The sequence below is a fragment of the Manacus vitellinus genome, unplaced genomic scaffold (assembly GCF_001715985.3).
Source record: "Manacus vitellinus isolate BGI_N305 unplaced genomic scaffold, ASM171598v3 scaffold_55_pilon, whole genome shotgun sequence".
NCBI lineage: Eukaryota > Metazoa > Chordata > Aves > Passeriformes > Pipridae > Manacus > Manacus vitellinus.
This window is the reverse complement of record NW_021940651.1, coordinates 417,327-439,471: the sequence shown is the minus strand read 5'-3', so window position 1 is coordinate 439,471 and position 22,145 is coordinate 417,327. Positions and strand designations below refer to the sequence as shown.

At 40.0% G+C, this 22,145-nt stretch overlaps 1 protein-coding gene across 17 annotated transcripts in view; it reads right to left on the bottom strand.

Moving 5' to 3' along the window:
- TNS3 (tensin 3) overlaps positions 1-22,145 on the bottom strand; it is a 201,379-nt gene that overhangs the window by 55,036 nt on the left and 124,198 nt on the right. For all 17 annotated transcript variants that reach the window (XR_003916164.1, XR_003916163.1, XM_029963198.1 and 14 more), the window contains 4 exons: positions 20,208-21,464; positions 9,261-9,439; positions 7,653-7,770; positions 7,474-7,557 (listed from right to left, as the gene is read on the bottom strand). Coding sequence is in view for 15 of the 17 variants with exons in the window: in XM_029963198.1 (XP_029819058.1) it covers positions 7,474-7,557; positions 7,653-7,770; positions 9,261-9,439; positions 20,208-21,464 (1,638 nt within the window). In the remaining 2 variants the exon portion in view is untranslated. The remainder of the gene's footprint in view (positions 1-7,473; positions 7,558-7,652; positions 7,771-9,260; positions 9,440-20,207; positions 21,465-22,145) is intronic.

The following is a 22,145-nucleotide window of genomic DNA, read 5'->3' as shown; positions in this document are numbered from 1 at the left end:
GAAGACTTCATTAAGTTCACGCTGGTAGAATCCAAACAGGAGAACTAAGTCCTTTCCTGCTTGCTCCTGAAGCCTATGGAGGCTTCTTATGCACTAGTAAATGGTATATTTATAATAATTAAGAAACGTTAGGTGTTTGATTATAAAAATATTGTGTAGATGAACACAATATTCATCCATGAGATAAACACATCCAGGTCAATTTCAGGACAATGAAAAACATAACTTCATATGTCTGCTTTGTATTAAACATCATAAATTTCCTGTCTCTACTTGTATTTTTTATTTCTTGTTAAAGCCTCAACAAATGAAAAACTACAAGAATAAACAAAAACCCAAAACACCCAAAAAAACCCAAACCCAAAATCACAACAGCAAAAACCAAAATGCACCTTTGTTTCCAGGAGCACAGAGCTTATGATAACCATGCACATAAGTGGATGCGCTCTTGTTTTAGGCAAATGAACCCAGATGTCTGGAAAAGTTCCATACCTATTACTTGATTTGACCATGTATATCTTATATAAGCAGGTAAGAGGAGGAGAGAAAGGCAGGTAAAAATCAATATTATATGAAAGCTTTTCACAGTGTGGAGAAAGTGTTTGCCCATCATAAACAGGGAATTTTTTCCTTTCACAAATTAGTTTCACTTTTATTCCCAATGCTACTGACTATCCTGACACGCAGAAGACGTTTTCAGTCCAGAACCCTGAGATTCTTTTAATCAAACAATTAAGCAGTATGTTTTGTTTCCCTTGCAACTCAGTGACTGGAAGAAATTATAATCCTGGAATAACAGTATGAAACTACAACAGTGTAAAATTCTAATCAGTATACAATTATGCAGTAATGAGGATATCCATCAGGTTGCGGCTCTGCCTTCCAAGAGATTTATAAACACTCATCACTACTGGATGATATAACAGAGTAAGTCTATGTTAGTCAATGGGAGGAATTGAGGGTTACAATGTCAAATAAAAAGTCTGTAGGAGAAAAATTGTGGAAATACTCCAGTGTCTGGTCTAGAAGAGTTCTATGACAGCATGAGGAGAAAAGATGAAATTTTAAAAAATTTTAGAACAGATGCAGTTCATACACGACCTTTGAGTACAGTACCTAGGCTAAGCTCCAAAGAGAGGATGAAAAGGCAAGGCCTTACATGTTTGAAGGCTCCAAGATTCCTCCTACCAGCACCAGTGCTATCATTCCATCCTATGCACTGCTTGAACTACACAAGGTTACTTGGACTGTTTAGAAAAGATGGAAAAACGAGGCATTGTGTCTTCTCTTTGTCAGTACATTGATAAAGGATTATAGACAATCTTCCATTGTTCCACAGATCCCTGCTTTCTGTTACAAGACAGTGCCTGTTTGTGAATGGAGATTTTCTACGAAGTTCTGTCTAAGCTTTGACCAGGGCTGAAGAAGGGGCAACTCCTCACATCCAGCCTGAAGGGTGGAGTGGCAGGGGAGTTAGCCAGAGTTCAGTCCTCTGTCAAAGAGCTTACTATGCTTTTATTCTATATACAAAGGGATTTCAATTAGCTGTATGCTGTCTGAGACAAGAGAGCCTTTATAAGCTTCAAAATGGCCTACAAGTAACGTTTCTGTTCCTTCACTAATGTGTGGGACTCTCCCTCCCATGGGATATACAACTGCTATTGTGATATTCAAGAGAGCTGTATATGAATTCTATCTGGAGCCCTGCTTTTAAATGGGGTATTTATAAAACTTGCCATATTATAGACTGCTAGCCAGTTTATAGACCACTCAAGTTTGTCTCAAGAAACAAGGTAAGGTATCTTTCAAAAGATAATTCAGATTGAACTCTGTGGGTGCTGTATTACTTTCAAGCTCTGTAAAGTAAGGAAAAGGGTGATGAAACCATGGCAGGAAATGATCCCTGAAGCAGCAGTGCTGACACAAAATAACCGCATGCACACATACTGAGGGAGGTGAAACTTTCTCCTGTCTGAGAAAGAACAAGGCTCTGGAAAGAAATCCTGCAGGCAGGACATCTCCCATAAATGTACAGGGAGAAAGAAGAATCACAGAGTAACAGAATCAGCTAGGTTGGAAAGGATCACTGCGTCCAACCTTTGACCTAACAACACCTTGCTTACTAGACCATGGCACTAAGTGCCACATCCAGTCTCTTCTTAAACACCTCCAGGGGCAGTGACTCCACCACCTCCCTGGGCAGCCCATTCCAATGCCCAATCACTCTTTCTCTAAAGAACTTCCTAACATCTAACCTAAACCTCCCCTGGCACAGGTTAAGACTGTCGTGTTGCTGGTTGCCTGGGAAAAGAAACCAATACCCACCTCACTACAACTTCCTTTCAGGTAGTTGTAGGGGTCTTCCCTGAGCCTCCTCTTCTCCAGGCTAAACAACACCGGCTCCCTCAGCCTCTCCTCACAGGACTTGTGCTCGAGTCCCTTCACCAGCCTCATTGCCCTTCTTTGGACCTGCTCCAGCACCTCAATGTCCTTCCTGAAATGAGGAGCCCAGAACTGGACACAGTACTTGAAGTGCGGCCTAACCAGCGCTGAGTACAGGGGAAGAGTCACTTCCGTGGACCTGCTGGCCACACTGTTCCTGATCCAGGCCAGGATGCCATTGGCCTTCTTGGCCACCTGGGCACACTGCTGGCTCATGTTCAGCTTCTTGTCAATCCAAACTCCCAGGTCCTTTTCTGCCTGGCTGCTCTCCAGCCACTCTGTGCCCAGCCTGTAGCACTGCGTGGGGTTGTTGTGACCAAAGTGCAGGACCTGGCACTTGGCCTTGCTGAACTTTGTACCATTGGATTCAGCCCATCTATCCAGCCTGTCCAGGTCCCTCTGAAGAGCCCTCCTACCCTCCAGCTGATTGACACTCCCCCCCAGCTTGGTGTCATCTGCAAATTTGCTGATGGTGGACTCAATCCCCTCATCTAAATCATCAGTAAAGATATTAAACAGGACTGGGCACAATACTGATCCCAGAGGGACACCACTAGTGACCGGATGCCAACTGGATGCAGCACCGTTCACCACAACTCTCTGGACCTGACCGTCAGCCAGTTCTTAACCCAGCAGAGTGCCCCTGTCCAAGCTGTGGGCTGCCAGCTTTTTCAGGAGTATGCTATGGGAGATGGTGTCAAAGGTTTTGCTGAAGTCCAGGTAGACTATACCCACAGCCTTCCCCTCACCCACCAGGCGGGTCACCTGATCATAAAAGGAGATCAGGTTGGTCAGGCAGGAGCTGCCCCTCTTAAATCCATGCTGGCTGGATCTGATCCTCTGTCTGTCCTGTAGGTGCCGTGTGATCGCACTCAAGATGATCTGCTCTACAACCTTGCCAGGCACCAAGGTCAGGCTGACAGTCCTGTAGTTTCCTTGGGTTAGGGCATAGTTTATGAAAGGGAGACAGATACATAACACCACTTAACTGATTTTGCCTAGCAAAGTGTTTTCACCTGGAAAGAAAATTAAGATTTCTAGGGATAACAGAGCACCATTTTATACAGGGTTTTATAAGGCTTTATTAAAGATCGTGCTCTTCAATAAATAGTTTAAAAATCAGATGCATTCAAGATACGAGGTACAAAGTTTACAAGAATATCTTAAGAAAGAACACATAATTTTATCATTTTTGTACATATGGACTGGATGTCATTGCAATTCTTGACTATAGAATATAAAAATCCATGTATTGTTTTTTTAAAATGTATACTTTTGCGCTTTCACAACAGAATCCCTTGGTACGTGCTAACTACACTGAATGCTATTCTCCACAAGGAAATGAGGAAGAAATACGACAGTAATATATCCAGATAATTGGTAACCAGGTTACAGCATCCTCACTACTAATGTGCAAAGCAGATAAGCAGCAAAACTGAGCTGCAGCACAAAGCAATTTTGAATTCAGGGGTGATCTGAACTGAAACAAAAGGGGCAATAATCTTAATGGCAGAATTAGTCCATGACTTCAAAGGCTTTAATCTGTTGAAAATTTCCAAAGAAATTTGATAAAAGTCCCAAGTTTTGACAAAAATAAAAAAGACCACATCAGCATTTAAAAGAGGAGCAAGGCTGCAAAGAAAAGTACTAAAAACTGGGGCTTTTAAGAATGCTTGCAAAATGCACGCTGTTAGTGTCACCTTTATTGCATGTGCATTAAAGCAGTTTCAACCACCAGAACAGCTATTTCTGTTCTCTTCAGATTCTTGGCCTCATTCAACACACAAAACACAACACTCTTGGCTCTGAGCATGAATTAGGGATTGGTAGCAGAAATAATAAGAAGTAGCCTTCTTCACTTCTTGCTAAAGTCAGAAGGCACCAAAGCAAGTAGATACAATAAATACTTACAGTAGATATAGGCAATAAATAAGAAGAAGAGTGAAGTTAAAAGAGAGAAAATTAAAATAATACTTAAAGTAGGTTTCTGATTTGCCTCTGACAATGGAAGTTTCTGTGCTCTGGTGGGAAAGTCACCCAATCAACAATCCTTTGAGATGCTTGCTAACAGTGAATTCCATGTTTTCTAGCTGACCCACCTCATACACCTTTAACCTTAGTGTCAAAGTACATTATGTTTCCAGATAAAAGACAAGCCATACAGAGATGAGCACTTAACTTGCAGCATTCAGTGCACCTTGAGCCTCATGTTTAAATGGGCATTCTAAGGGAGAATTGTCTCCTTTGGTCTAAGCTAGAGTAATTGTTTTCAGTGTTCCATTAAGTGAGTATCTAAATGCAACACTTGAGAGATGACACATTTAGAATAAAGGAGGAGAATCAAAATAGAGAAATACACTGAAAGCCAAAAGTTTTTCCAGGGCAAGTCCTAACTCTTAGCAACATTGATGGAAACCATTTAACAAGAAGGTGTTCAGTAGATTAACCTGTAATGGATTTGCTGAAACTGTCCTCAGGAGGATACCTACCACTATTATTTAAGAGTTGAGAGAGTAAAGGGAAAAGCCACAGCAACTGAACCATAAAGAGATGTCTTGAACTGGGTAGATGATTTTTTATTACTAAAGATAATTTTATTCTGTGTTGATATTATTTGATTTTGACAACTATTAAATGAGGCAAATTAAACAGGAGAGTTGGTTTGAAGGTTTTTTTTAAGTCAGAATTGCAACACTATTATTGCATCAAAATCCATCATCAAATTTAATGAAAACTCTACTATCAAGAACCTGCCTGAGAAGACAGCCATAGCCTAAGCAATAAAACTATATCTATACATAAATTTTCACTTTAAAATCTTCTACTGCATAAAATTTAAATGAATGTCTGTGATTTTTATTCAGATTTTAAACAAATTAGTTGGCTTCCTTCTATGTCCAGCACTTTCTGTGCAAACTCTGGAAATATTTTTCTTTTAAATCTTAGTGTTTTCAAATAATTTTGCACAAAAAAGGTTATCGGTAGCAGCTTAGCTGCTATTTTTAGCAGCAAAGAGTTAAGGCCTCAAAAATAATCATTTATTAATAAAATTCATAGCTGGATCACATTAAATCTTTAACCATTGTGGTGGGGAAAAAAAGGGTGGTTTTCCCCTGGAGTTAAAAAAAATGGTAACCCCCGAGGCAGTGGTGTCCCTTGGGATTGATCCAATCAGCGCCCCTGCAAAATTTAAACATATAACACCAGACTGGAAAAGAAGGATGATGAGGTAGTTGGAGAAGAAGTGGCCATGTTCTGAGACCACGAGGGGAGAAGGGGCAGGAGCCTTGCTGGGGGGCCACGGCCCCCCAGCCCCCTGGTTGGGGTTGTAGAAACTCAGAAACAGTGTTAAACTGGACCGGGTTCTGTGACTGAAAAGCTGGGAGTCTTTCTCCACTGTGAATGGGCAGCAGGAGTGGCGGCAGAGACAGCACTGAGCAAAGAACTGTGGCAGAAAGCCAGAAAGAGATAAGAAGCAGCAAAGGCGGCATGCAGCCAAGCAGGAAGACACAGAGATGTCTGATAGAGAGAGAGAGAGAAGAGAAAGCTCAACAGTTTTGGGGGTAAGAACTGAATCAAAGCCCCCTAAAACCCCTTTGAGACCCCTCTTAAGAGGAGGGGGTAGCCTCATACTGGATGGAAGTCCTAAAATGCAACATGCAGCAGAGAGAGAGGAGCTAAAAAGCTCAGACGTCCTGGAAGCTGGACTGGGACGGCTGGACAGAATGCAGAGGAGGGCCTTGCCACCCCCCCCCCCAATGCTGCCAAGCTGGCAGTCTGAGACAGAGTAAAGGAGCTCTGATAGAACGCTTGAGGAAAAGACTTTCAACTGAAAGCTGCCCTAGATGTTCTGACTCAGGGGAGCTTGAATCCCCTGAGGAAGGGACCTTAATGGGGGTCTTACACCCCAGGATATGACGTGGTGAAGCAAGCCTGTCCCTGCATCGCAGTCCATGGGAGAGAGACCTTCGTTTGGAGTCAAAGGGCCGAGAGTGGTGAGAGGAGACCCCCCCCTTGTGTGTAACAGAGAGAGAGATCCAGCTACAACAATCCAGCTACAGCTGCTGCATTGAGGAGGAGAGACTGCTGCCCTAAAGGTGGATATTTCCTTCTTCCCTTCTGGACTTTTATTGGAGGGAAAAGAGATTTGATCCAATGTAAATATTACTTTATCATAGGAGAGATAGTTATGATTATGTATATAATGTATTATATATTTATATTTTTATATCTATATATATAGTATATAATATATATATACATATTTATTTGTGTAGTGATTGTAATATAATTCCCTTCCCCCCATATTGAGTCTTGTGTTGTGTCTGGAAAACCCCTCTCACACTGGGTTGAGTTGTGGGAGGGGGGCTTGGACTCGGGAATTGGATTTTTGGGGGTTTCAAACCACGACAACCATATAATCATCTGCTAACAAGTACTTTTCCAGCTTGCACTTTTACAAACTGTATTGTGGCAAAAAAACCCTCCAGAACATTCATTCCTTTGATTAAGGATCTCCTTCATTTGAGCAGGCCAAGCTCTCTTGTCAGCTTCACTTGCCTGGAGAGATGGCAAGAAGGATATCACCCCTCGTTCCTCAGAGGGAGACGAAACCTACTTAAAATCACATGGAACTCAAGTCTCCTGACAGTACTATTTCAACATTATCAAATATCAGCAGAGAGATCATGGAACACTGAAACCATGCAAACAGATCAAGAGAAGAGCAGGATTTCCTCTTGTTGCTGTGATGCAGCTGCCTATTTGCTCCACACTGATTTTGGATGCTGAACGTGAACATGGGACTCCCTGTTGGCAATTAAACACTGGACGGCATTAAATCTTTCTTGGATAATTCTTCATTATTTACTTCTTTTTGGTATGATTAAAATAGAACTGCTAAAATCTGTTTCTCTGACTTACACGTCTAAATTCACCATTTATATGTCCTATTTATAAACCACTGTTTGTGTTCGTTGCCTATATAAACAGTTCATTTTCACATTATTTAGGAAGTAGGGAGTATCTTACCAGGAATGGTTCTGTACAGCTCAGACGAGCTGCTGACCTTTTGGCTGGAGAGAATACGCTGTTGGTATAGTGGAGGTGTTGTCACTAAGGGAGAAGAAAAAGGGCAATTCCTCTTCAGTAACAGCTAAAATGTTAATAGTGATATTAAAATAAATAAATAGAGATGGACATTTTCTTACCGTATGTCATCTCTGGTGACAGGGAAAAAACTGGCATGGATGTGACAGATTCATTTCCATTTTTTGTTGTGGAGAAGATTTCTCCACCTATTTCATCTTGATAACTTACAACAACCATCTAAGAAAAGGCACAAAAAGCAAAATTATGGTGTGAAAATTCTCACTTAACCATTGTCATAGTTTGAGATTGGCCCCACCCCGGGAGTTGGGGGCTCAGAGGTGACTGGGTGCCAGGGCAGTGTTCCCTGGAGAGCCAATCACCATCCATGTTGTTCACTTCTGTTAAAAATCATATATACACAGCACCGGAAGCTGTTGACAGTTTTGCTGTTGGTGTCTGCTGTGTGTAGGTGGAGAAGGCCAGGGGGTGGCTGGGCTCCTTCTTTCCCCCTTGGGGGGGGAAGGGGGCCCTGCAGCCTCCAACTCTGCCTCGGCCAGAGTTAGAGACAGCATTTGGAGTGTGTGCTGTGAAGGAAGAGATTCACAGCACCTGAGGTAAGAGGGAGGAGGCCAGGCCCTCTTCACCCCCCCCTGCAGCTGCGGGACACTTGGGACAGTGTATAACTGGACCAAGCTGCCTGTGGCCAAGGCTAGGGGGCTTTTTCCCCCCCACTGCATTGAGGCTGGTGGGGGGTGGATTTTAAGGCTCAGCACTGAAGCAGAGCCAAGTGGATGGGCTGCTGATGAAACAGCTCGGAGCCAGGGAAAGGAATCCCAGGCAAAACTGGAGACGGACCAAAGAGAGAGGCCCGGAGGATGTCTCTGCCATGATTTAAACGCAGGACAGCCGAAAACCCAGAGGAGGAATCAACATTCCAGGACCCGTACATTGATAAGCTACACTACAGCAGCCTACGAACCAAGGTAGGAGACTGAGAGAGAATGACACAGCAGAGACTGACATGGGACCGAGGAGAAAGGACTCAAAGCTACTTTCTTGGACTTCGTGAGGAGAAAAACTGCAACAAACAGATGGAGCTTGGTGAGGGGGGAGCGTTTGGGTCCCCGAACACTCCCACGAGAGATAGACTGCATTACATACCAGCCTTGAAAGGCTCTTCCTCGACTAAAGTTAAAGGGAGGGGCTTAAAAGGACTGATAGAAATGTAATATATATATATAGTTGCCTTTAGTTTGTATAGTATTTATTTGTGTAAATAAATGTATATACTTCCTCTTCCCCCTATAGAAGCCTCTGGCCTGAAAGTTTCTCTCTAGTGTTGGGATAAGTTGTGGGAAGGGGTGGGGGGAAGCCTGGAAATTGGATTTTGGATTTCTAATGTGGCTCAAACTGCCACAACCCTATGACACAGTGGGGCATTCTTGGTCAAATTACAGAAGGCTTCTGTAATCAAATATAATACGATCTACTGTTCCAGCAGAGATATCTTGGAACACTGAAAAACATGCAAACACACAGGACAGACAAGAGCAAGATATCCTTAAACACTGAATTGCATTTCTGAGGTAACTGCAGTCATTTGTTCTTCTTGCCATGATGCAACTGCCCAATTGGTTCACATTGATTTTGGACACTGAACATGAACGGGACTTCCTATTGGCCATTCACTTCAGTAAGTATTTCTTGAAAAATTCTTCATCGTTTACCTCCTTGGTCTCCCCTAGAGCAATTGGTGATCCTAGAATTAGGGCCTCATCAGTAGCAGGAGACGTCATCCATCCACACCTGTTACACGATGGCTGCCCAGGGACATCATTGTCATACTGCCCCACACTTAACTTTCTCATCCTTTTCCCTGTTGCACCATCATCTCGCATACCTGTTGCTGAAAATAAATAGGCAAGCTGATTAAGAAACTCTATTTTTTTCCAGTTAGAGATGTTAAAACAAACTTTAATATTGTGCCTGTAGTGATTCTATTCAAGAATGTTCATGAAATAACTGTCTTAAAAAAACCACATAAGTGGGGAAAAATATCGGTTGTAGTTAGCCTTGCTGACACCAGCTTGAACATATTCACAGTGCCCTTGATTCTAGGGGAGTCAGTCAATCAGCACGTTTCCGCTGACGCTCATTTTTGAAGCTGCATCCCCGGTGCCATTGGTAGAGCTTGCCAGCAGGGGCCGCTACAGGAGCTCCAATGGGAAACCTCTCTTGCCACTCCTGACGCACAGCGCTTCTGGGCAGAAAAGCTATTGCTGCGGTCCAGGACTGCGTTCTCCCCAATCGCCCCTCCTCACCCCCCACCCCACCCCCCCACCGCCCCAGTTTCTTTTTAGCTAAAACAGACCCTGGCCCTTATAAACTCAGCTCATTGTACACCCTTTGTGACTCACATGACAATCACACAATCACAAAAATTAGGTGTTAGATACACATAGAAGCTGTAACTCTTCTGAGGAACAGCACAGAAGAGTAAGTTGACACAGCAGAACAAACCAGGATATTCAAGGGCATAAAGCAGTATTTGTTTCCACAGTTGCTGTTAAGAGCATGTCATTAGATACAGGCTTATGATTAGCAGTACTTTATATTTGGTCATCCCCACCAAACAGCAGGCACTTCCAGAACATTCCTGCACCAACTGCCTATTCTACCCTTCTTTGTAACAGTAAGGATCCCACAACAGTCCTTACTGTGTAGTCACAGGACAGTACAAAAATAACCATATGCATAGCTACTATTCAGATACTCCTCTGAGACCTTTTATTGTCTGTACATGCAAAAAGCTCTTTGAGAATTAGTTGTTTCTCTTAAAAGAGCTGAAGATTTCTAAAAGAACTTAATTTAATTGCTTGGTGTCATTTAAACCCTTACAATCATTTTCAACTGTAAGTATGTGTTGATGAAGCACATCTCCTACACACCCTGATCGTGGCACCATAACAGTAGGAGTCTAAAGTGTGCCCTTCATCTAAACCAGCGGGAGGGCTGAACTGGACTTTGGTAGAGAAAGACAACAGCATACACCTTACACACACATCCATTCCGTACAGAAGCCAAGGTAGAAAGTCTAGCATGCAGCATAAGTATTTGTATTATAGACATTTTACCTTGATTACACAGCACAATTATAGAGCAACTATGCACAAATATGCTTTGGTATAGAAGAACAGTTTTTATTCAAGATTGAAACAGAGAGATCTCAGATTAAAACCTATGGTACTTAAATGATTCTGCATTGACATACATATGTATCAAACTAAGTAACTTGCTGGTAAGTAGTGGCTTATCCTAAAATTATTAATAAATCTCTTGCAAAACTACTGGATTAGACACTTCCAAAAAAATCCAGCTCTGCTAGCATCAAAGCCAGTATGATAGTAACTACTTTAATAACCAACTAACTAACTAACTAAATTAAACCCTGTCAGTCACTTTTGAAAATTCCAGCAATAGGGTTAAATTTCAGGGTCCAAATTTAGCTAGTTATTTATTTTATTGAGTCAACATTTACAAGCCTAGCACATTTTGGAAAATACATAGCTGAGATTCAGTTTTTATGGTGCAACTTCGAAAACTAAAATACTTTTTAAGCATTCATATTGTAATCATCTATTTAACTCTTTTCCCCTTGACTTGAAACTCTGTGTGATCTTTCATGTATGGAAAGAGTATCTTCTGAAGACACTGTGAGCATACTAAATGCATGGCTCAAGATCTTCTAAGCCAGAAAGGGACATGAAATATCAAATACCTTCCAAACCTCTTAAATGATGCTAAAAAGTCATGATGATTTTTACTGAAATTGAAGACACTTAGGAATATAGACTGAGTTCATACTACTCCAGAATTTATCAACTTTTTGTATTGAATTTCTTTTTTTTATTTGTAAGTTCATAAAGAAAAATGAGTGTGAATCACTGTGCAGAATCTCAGACCATCTGAGACCAGACACTCCCAGTCCCACTGCTCCTCCACAGGAGGCAACGGGAGGCAGGAACAGCAGAGAAGAGCTTTCACTCAATTTGTAACCAAGTTAATGAGGTACAGACAGTTTATTTTGGAATACGCCTCTCTTAGTTAACACAGCCTCATAGAATACTTTATGAGAGAGAATGTCTACCTTTTGAATAGGTCAAAACAGACCCTAAAATTAAATGCAAATTTTGCTTGTCACACTAATGAAAGGACTTCATCATCAATGATATTGATACACTCATGTCATTAGTATTCATACACTCATGAAGCTTGTAATTTCTACAAAGTTAATGTAGTCCCCAGAAATCTGGCTACAAACAGGTATCTCAGAGAAAATGGATGTTTTCCTTAAACAGACTGGAAGTGCTCAATATATCAAATTCCCAGCAGATGCTCAACAACAGAGGGGAGAAGTTGAGCTGATATATTACAATAAAGCTTAAAGCAACTAAATCTAAGAGATTAAAATTAAGTGAGGGAGTAAGCAAAAAAATACTTTTACTTAGTTTATTAGTTTCAAAAATGTACTTCAGAGTAGCCTCATTTAATGTACCAGAGTTACCAATTTCAAAGGCATCTTTTATAGTGTAAAGTGTCAGGAACCAAGACTTCCTAGAAGCTACATCATTCGTTTTTGTTCTTATAATTTAGCTTAAATTTTTGGCAGAGCCTCATAAATATCCCAGGAGCACATATTTACTTCTTTTCTAGAATGCATGTGAACTGCAAAAGTAATCTTGTTTTTCCTGAAGAACAAATTATAACATTTCAAAAGACTGGCATCGGAACAACACTGGCCATTTCTCTTGTCAAATGGTTATCACTATGCTGATGCTACAGCTAACAGAAGCATGGCCAGCGGTTAAAGGTTAATTGTTGTTTGCTTTCTTTAGCTGCTTAGCTTTCCTGGACTACTGTTGAGATGTATTTATAGCTATTAGAAAGAAAACAACACTAAGCTTAAAATCTTGTCTATGGTGGCATGCCAATAACAGTACTCTATCTCATATACTAGCAGTTGTCCCAGCTAAACTGCAAAACAAATTACATTACCTCTTGATGTGTTATACATGCTTGTATTTACCAAGAACATTAAAAAGGTCCACATTTACTTTCAGTTACCACAACAACCACCAAGATGATGCCTACATGTTTTCACTTGATTCACAGGGCTTGTGGGCTAGCCTCAAAACCAGCTTTATGTGAGAGCAGAGCAAACACAGCATATGTGGTAGAACTCTCTGTGAAGAACTTTTCTTGTGGAGGTATAAAAAGAAACTGGGCTGATAGCCCTTCTACCCATCATGGAAGTCCTGATCATTTGTAAAACAGAACTATCAGTCTTTTCCAAAGCCCAGCATGGTGCATTGAAGGCATTCCCTTAACTTCTACACTAGGAGTGTGTATCACAGCTAACTGTGCAAATTAAAGTCAAACTGGAGCAGATAATTACAAAACAAAGTTCAAAAGAAATATAAAAGTTTCAGCATCTTGTTCTTTACCCCTCTATAAGAGGCTCTAAATCACATTAGGATGTTGTGCACGAAGCAGTTTTAATGATCTGAATACTACAGGCCACTCAACTACCCTTCTATACCTCTGCATTGTTCTTCTTGATAGAGGAAGTTCTTTGCTTTTTAAACAAAGCGATATATTACAGAAAAGACTTTTAAAACTCTATCAATAAACTCATTCAAACTGCTTGGGGCAGGGGTGTGTGTCACCCCTCAGCCTCCTTCTCTCTGAACTAGACAAACCCAGCATCCTCAGCCACTCCTTGCTGGACATCCCTTCCAGCCACCTCCCCAGCTTTGGTGCCATTCAAGCACCCTCACATCCTTGTTAAATGGTAAGGCCCAGAACTGCACACAGTACTCAAGATGAGGCCACATCAACACTAAATACACCTTATAAAGCAGGTTTATTATTAGGCAATGCCAGACAGTATCAAATCACCAAGAATCAATTTCAAACTGAAGTCATTAAATTTAAATTTTTCACATTTAAATGTAAGACCAAATACGTTTTCATTTACAATATTGCTTAGAAATTAGCAAATATTTACATTATCTTCAGTGTTTAAAGAAAATGTGTTAGATTGCTAAATTTTATTCACAATTTTATAAATAAATGAGTGATCAAAGGTGATGTTTTGGTTTTTTCAATCAAAAGTGCTATCAAACTTTGAACCTAATACTATTAACTGAAATTTCACATTGTCCTCAACAGGTACTTAAAATCTGGAAAGCAAGAATTGATGCCATCAAAAGGAAAGAAACTGATTCTTTAGTTTTTACAAGACACTTATATTAAAAATTTACTGCAGAAATTATCCAAATGATTGCAAACATGGTGAATTGTTACAGCATTAAAATATAAATGTCTGAACTCATAAAACTGATTTTAACCCCTTCAATCATCAATGCTTAAGTAACAGTAAGGTAATTTTCTCTGGATAGAGCTTAAGCAATGTTAACTATTATTTCACAGCTTCTCGCTTACTTAATTTCATTTATTCCCCAGCAGGATTTTTGGAATATGCAATTCATTTTAACACTTTCCCTTTCACAAGAGACAAAAGGTAACATCTATACATTCAAGAAAATCTGCCAAACTTCTGGTGGTTTTAGAAAATTACATACTGTTTCATGAAACAAAAGGAAAATTTACTAGGATGTATGTTTAATCAATAACTAATTAATACAACTTAACACAACAGACTCTACAAACAGGCAAGTTGGAAGTCGTTGCTGTGTACAAGAATGTCACACACAGAAGGGCACAGAGAGGAACAGACAAAGTACTTGCACTTCAAGCGAGCTTCTTACCACAGCTCCAGCTGGTGTGAAAAGTTAGCATGACATGAGAGGCTCTACCAATTCAACCCACAGATCAATAAAATGCAGGGTTCTCTTGAGAAAGGTACAGTGAAAACTCCCATAAGGCTGTTTTTCCAGTGCCCCTTTCACAGACCTCAGCAGCAGTCACGAAGGCTGAAATAACACTCTGTGGAGAATTATGTTAGCATTGCAGAAATTCCAGATGCCTTTACAGCATTTTAAAAAGACTTATGAATTACTGTGAAACAAAGGGATTCAATCCAACATAAGGCTTAAGAATTCATCAGGGGAAAAAAAGATCCAGAAGTTAACTTCTAACAGAGGAGCATTTAGGGACTATCCCACATACTAAAAAATGTTACTAACAACACTATCCAAATCAAAAGTAATTTTCTTCTCTGGCACCATTTATCTGCTGCAAAGTTTAAGATTTTTGAAGACCTGTAATGATCAAGCTTTCAAGACAGCTTTAGGCTTAAACCATAGCAAATCTATTTTAGGAACTTAGAATCAGCTTTACAATCACACTTAAAAGAAAAATACCATCCTCAAAGACAGCAAGACAAAACTCAAGCTACACACTGCTGTGGTGGAAAAAGGATAAGCAAATATATACCCAGTTGAAACAAAATCACAGAATCACAGAATATTGAGTTGGAAGAGACCCATAAGGATCATCAAGTCCAACTCTTAAGTGAATGGTCCTTACGGGGATCAAACCCACAACCTTGGTGGATTTCTGATGCAAGTACTAAAGCAGTATCTTGATATACTCAAATTTTCAGATTCACAGATCTACAGAAACACTGTTTCAAAGGGATTAATTAGAAAAAAGCCAACTAAGCTGTGTCTGTGATATCTTCAGTGCATTAATCTTTCTAAAATGTAGTACAAAGTGATATTTAGCAATTTATCATTACCATATTTAGCAATGATTTACAAGCAAACTATTCTTTTTACCCGTATCTAGAGCAGCTAGTAGACTAGGAGTGTAGACTCCTTATAATCCATTAGTCTAACAAGCGAATGAAAAGGTCTAAACTCTACCCCAAATCCAAGCAGACCATCAAACCTGTCCATGTAGGACAGAGAGCAGTTTTGCAGGTCTGGACACTTCACTTTCTTAGCCCTTTTACACTATACCGAGGATGGGCAGCAAGCCTGTTGCAAAATCCAAAATGGTATTTCCAAACCATTAGAGCGAGTTCATAATGATGCTACACACAGGCTCACATCCTGAAAATTACAGGATGGAAAAAAAATTTGTGGAGTTAAGTACATGACACAAATTAAAAATTACAGTGTTGTTAAATGTAACTAAAATTCAGTTTTTAGCTGTAGGTTAAAAATTAATTTAACTATTTGGTTTAGTTTAGTTTTAAAATTTAGATTAGTTAAAACTCCAGTTTTAACTTAAAAAATCAATTTTTACTTTCAATTCAGGTAAAATATCAGTTCAAATTTACTGTTAACCACTGTAAAATTACCTCCCAAGTCAGACACCAAAATTTTCCTGTGCAATGAAAACTACAACAGTTTTTGTAGTGTATTGTACATACGAATAAGGCAGGTGAAGATTTGAACAAGCTTTATTCTTCTCTCACATCACAACTTACTTCAGATAGACTGAGTCTGCTCTCCCACAGAACAGCAAAGTGAATGGGAACATCTGGAGCAGTTCAATGCTTTTAAAAATTATTATTTAATAAAGTATGCAAAAAGGATTTCTTCCCCTCTCCTTTGTCTGCAGATGCACTGTAGTATGATTTATGATACTGTACTTTGGACCATCTCCAAATATTTATTTTTAATAGAGGAAAGATTTCTGAAGATATTCCAGACATCTGTAGTCAGATGCTTAGCCACCTTGTTTTATTTTTTTAATGCTTTGTTTAATGCACAATTCTTTACTGAGCTGATAAGCTATATAAACTCCACGCAAAATGTAAGGTTGTATGAATTGTGTATCTGTGTTGTCCCTACAATATTAGGTGACCTAGACATGTTTTAAGATAATAATTTCAAACACAATAACTTATGCAGGAAGAAGAATTAGAATGAGCTGAAAGCAACATATATTTCAATCTTATGGAAAATACAGTCCCTCCCTTCCTCATGCTGGTCAATTCAGACAGAAATGCAATCTCTTGGTCACAGAAATTGAAACAGGCTGCCTCAAATCTTGAATGACTGTGTTCTCCTGCATTCTCCTTTAGCTTGATCACATAATTCCTCAACTGCATCTAACACTTTTCTAAAGATGCAAATTGTTACATTTTAACAGTGACAAGGTGAGACATGGGTGACAGTAATGGTAGGTTTTAATGAAAATGGGTAAAAACCTTTCTGTTTTCTAAATTTATTAAGATTCTTGCTTTTACAGTTTTCTAGGTAGAAGCAAAACATTGGTTTAGCTTTCCTTCACTACCTAATAAGCACAAACCTTGTGGTAAAAGATGGCTGGTTTGAGAAAGTAAGTCTTACAAACATCTTTAACAGTAGACTGAGTCATGTGTTATTAGGCATGAAAGAATATACAGAGAGTGAAATAAAGGGGGAACATAAGGCTGCAGATAAAAGCTTATGTACACACATCAAAATTTCTCCATGCTACAAACTTCCTGTCATTTAAAATTAAACACTATTGCAGTACTGTGTTATTAGTAAACAGCAACTCCCCTGACTACCAGAAACTCACCTCCACATAACTCAGCTCACATAAAAGATAAAAATTGGAAAAATCTTAACATACAGTGCAATGATTCCCACGTACCACTGAAGGAAAAAAGCAGTCACCATCCACTGTTTTACATGGTTCATAAAGATACCTCCTAGGAAAAGAAATTCAACAATCACTGTCTGCTTCTTCCTATTTTCAAAAACACTGACCAGTTAACCCAAGACATCATTTTAGACAGAACCCAGAACTCTGCTGCATGGGCAGTCAGTAGTTTGTGCCATGCTGGCCTATGCTAAGGGAATATGTGTATAAAAACATCTAAGAAGCAGCATGAAAGGAGAGGTAGCTGCCTATCTGTCAGTCAGTGCAGAATCATATGAGCGGAGGCAAGAATGCACTATAATGTACATCCCAGCTGACACACACACAGTTCATTCTTAAGCTTATTCTTCCAGCTTTGTGGGGCACTGGAAACATGCACATGCCTTTTAAGGCATACATTTTCTGCATGTTCATGCAGGAGACCAGATAACTCCACCATCCTCTTGGAATTCAGCCTCAAATTAGGCACATGCATATCACGCATCCTGTCAATCCCATTCACCTCCAGCACTGTTCGCTCCCACTCATTCAAAATATCTCATTTGTCCATTCAACCTCACTCAGACCATTCAGTCCTGATTTGCCAACTCCCTCCATCACAGGCAAATTCCTTCTCTTAATATACTTGTTAGGTCAAGGACTGTTGAAGTCACGGGGTATAGAGCTTCCCCTAAAACCTGACTGTGTAAGATCAACCATTGTGAGCAACTCCTGTTTTGGCTATGCTTTATTCATGGCTATTTCTTCATCTCCATAGCAGCCAGCATTTCTTTGTGCTATCAGTTACAGCTCCTGTGCCACAGTAGTTTAAATAGCTAATTAACTGCCTTGGAGATTCTCCTGCTTATCTTAACTCTATAAAATTCTATGAGGCTACTCCAAGGTAAGATAAACCACATCCAACACATTCAGGATTATGGCCACGCCTCCCAGCTTTACATCATCAGCAAACTTGCTGAGGAGGCACTCTACCCCTTCATCCAAGTCATCAGTAAATTAAACAAGACTAGACTCAGTACTTGATCCTTGAGCTACAGGCATCCAACTAGACTGTGCCAATGATCACAACCTTCTGAGACCTGACTTGCAGACAGTTCTCAATCCAGTGACTCAGATCAATGGTGTATCAAGGGAAAAACACTCCAGTGTTCCTAATTCTTAACATTCTTTCAGTTAAATTGTTTTTTCCCTTTGTTGCTTTGTGCACACCATGCATAAATGATTCTGTTATGTATCAATGGGGCAAGTCCATATATGTAAATAAATATATTCTACAGCATTTGGAAAATCAGTGTGTGCTGGTGAACTCCCAGTCTCAAGCAGAGGTGACAGCACGCCACATATGTGTTGTTTTAACTTTGGAACCATGAGTAGGTTTAAAATCAAACTCTTGCTAGTCTGAACTGAATGTTACTTGCAGAAGTCAGAAATAGAACATTTTAGCACTTGACATAAAGACAAACTTTAAAAAATTATTATTATTGTGCTAAAACTACACAAAGTAATTAATTTTTTTAAATATTGTTTAAGGGCTGTTCTTATGTTGCTTCCTGACTACTAATTCGCTAAAACAAATCCTCTTCCAGAACATGCCCCAAGGACACTGGTCTTTATTTACTTGACTTTAAAAATGGAAGTGACTCCTAGTTCCTTTGGGAGATGACCAGAATTTTTGAAAAAAATTCAAATATCTCTTTTTAGCTTCATATATTTAAACACAGAACTGTAAAAGGTGGCTTATTCTGAGCGACCTTTTTATCCCCTTCACTAGATTTACTGTACATAAGGAGAAGAGTTCTCTCCTGCTGAAAAAAATCTCAATTTGTCCATCAGCTAATAATTTGAAAAGATTCAAGAGAATTACAAACTAATTAATGTCACAAAATGGATATCATTTATTAAAAATAAGCAGTGAAGCATCTCACATATATGCATCATGGATTTCTGGACTTCTTTAGTCCTCAGTTACCCTCCTAAACAGAAAATTGTGATTTCTCCTTCTCTACAAGCATCCCATCCTTAATCACATAAGGCCTGCACATTAAAAGAAACCACACAGTAGTTAGGCACATTCATCGTTGATTGGTTTAGCATATCCTACAGGGCTTGAGCTGAAGCAGCTCATTTGTGTTCAATGAGGCCACTGGCACATCTTCTGTCATGTCAGCTCCTCAAATCATGGAGACACAAGCTATTCTTTCATTGCACCATGACTGGAGACAGGAAGAAGAGGAAGATGGAAGGGGATGAAGAAAGGTAAGGGGATATGTCCTGCCAGAGGAATTAGACCACACAGGCTCTTCAAACAGGACAGTAAGACCAGCAAGAGCTTGTTTGTCATAAATTTTAGCTACACCATTAACAACAGGTTTCAGTGAACTTAGCCAGAGGCAGACTACTCATCCTTTTGCAAAGCTGCTAGTTCTAGTAGCATTACTTAGGCAATATATTCAGCAAGTGTTGCATGTTTAATTCCACCAATTGATTTCTACAGTCATTTCAGAACCAGAGATAACAAGCAAGCACTGGGGCGTGTGAATTTTTAAAAAGAAAAAGGTTTCAGAAAGAGCATGTTTTAAAATACTTTACTGGAAAATATTACATTATTTATAGAAATATTGCATAAAAAATTTAATGTCAGCAGCATTGCACTAAACTTGAACATAAAGTTGTTGGAGCTTTTTCTCCTACTTTAAATGGAAATAATGAAAAAAAAAAACTATAGATGCCTTCGAAAAATGTCTCAATGTACAAATTCTGCTCCCTTAAACTTACAGCAGCAAAAAATCCCAACTGATGATCCATAACAGATAAGAACTTGCTGACCAGTATTTTTTTCAAGCAAAAAACCAAGTACTCACAAAACTCACTTATCTTACATCAATTTGATTCCATAATATCTTGGATTGTTACGTAAAGAGGATATCAGAAATAATCCCTTGATAATCATCCTCAAAGTTTTAAGTCATGACCCGAGGGTCCTGCTGCAGCATATCATGAACACACAGGTGTTAGAAAAAGCATTATGTTCAGAAAGTATTACAGCTTACCATGCCGGGAGTGATTCCTGTTTGTGACCTCTAATTTGCCACGGCCTACAGGACTAATGTCAAGCTCTTCCACATTTACATCAAGGCTGGCAAAGCCATTTACTTGATTTCCGTCGCTGGTGACAGTGTTAATGCGGGTTGGGATAGGTTCAAAGGTAGGGTCTAACTCCAAGATCAGCCTGTTCAGTTGTTCAATGGACTGATCAATATCCAAAGTTGGAGAAGCTGGCAAGTCCCCAGCATTCTGTCCTAGATTCAGGCCATTTGTGTTCCTTTGAGGCACTGGCCTTGACTTAAAACTCTCAGCACTTGCATGTTCCTCAGTTTCTGCAGCACCCAGCATACTTCCTAGTCCTCTCTGCACAGCATCTCTGCTGCTGGAGCCACGTGTTGGCATGTCTGGGACTCGAGATTGGCTCTGGACATTGCCCAAATTCTCCACAGCATTATGAATGCCAACCCTAATTTCATTCTCTGGGGCAAAACCATATTGGTGAGCAGTGACTATCTGCTGCTGGCGCACCCAGGTCTGAGTAGAGTAGTTACTTGGGCCATAGGCTTGAGGACGGGCTGAGGCAGAAGGATTCCGTTGCAATTGCTGAGTTGACTTTGGCTCAGTTCTTGAAAATCTCTCATAGAGGAGATCCACACCAATTCCCAGGTCTGCAGCAAAAGCATTGTGATGCTCTTCCCCAGCATTACTTCCAAAGCCATCTGAAAGCAGTGAGTTCTGACTGCTCTTGTGACAACTAAAGTTCCCTAGGTGGGTGGAGTGCTGCCCTTCTGAGGAAGACAAAGTTCCAATGCTGTCCACACTGTGAAGGTCATGATTAGGCATTTCGTCATCCAGAATATCAGTCTCCCTGTCCTTCACTTTGGTGACTCCATTCATGTGAACTTGAGCTGGCACTGTGTGGTGAGTCCCACTGTACTTGCTTTGAGCATCAGTCATATCCTTGGTGGTGTTCACAGAATCCTCCAGACCAAAGCCATTAAGGAGCTGGTCCAGTTCTGCCTTCTCTTGTGGGCTCAGACCACATTTGACTCCTGGCATACGGTGTTCCTCAGTCTTGTCTGTCCTGATGGAAGCTGTGGAGTGTCCTGAATCACTACCAACAGACAGGGTATGATCACTGTGATCAGGACTGCCAGTCACAGGAGCACCCTGAGCAACACCAGGGATGTTGCTGTCTGAAGAGCTCTTCTTTCTCACTTTTGCATAGAGACTGCCATCAATGGGACCTTGGGTATGCAGCACTGTAGAGAGATAAGTGAAAAGAAAGGGAGACATAAGGAGAAGGCATGATATAAGGATTTTGACTGGTGTCATACCACATGAAGTATTGCTAACACTAATGGTATTGTTTACTCTACAACTACAGCAAACCACCAATGGCATTATCTTCTTTCATTTTACATTTCAATTTATAACAGTTTTCTAGATTAAAATACAACATGCCATTTATAGATCAAGATCAAATATAATTCACTCTTTTTATGCTGTTTTGAATGAATATTTATAGCTCCACAAACTCTTCATATTAGTTTGAAGAATCACACTATTACAGCACTAGAAATTTGAGTGGTAGCTACTATGCATTCCATTCAGAGCAAGAACGGTACGAACCTATCAGCAATACTTGCCTTCAATATACATATTATACTAGTTCATGCTATTTGACAGTCTAACTAAACTATGAAGAATCATTTTCTCCCTTTCTTGGTGGTGCAAGGACAAAACAAGCTTTCAATCAGAGTTGCAGTCCTCTTCACAAAGGATGCACAAGTAAATATTAGAGTATGAAATTTCCACACGTGTGGAGGATCTAGTATGCGTTTCACAGTTTTGTTTCAAAAAAGGACTAATGAACTCAAGTAGATGGCTTCACTGAAGCAATTATATTGACTTTGATCCCAGAACTGTTACTGGTATCTGTA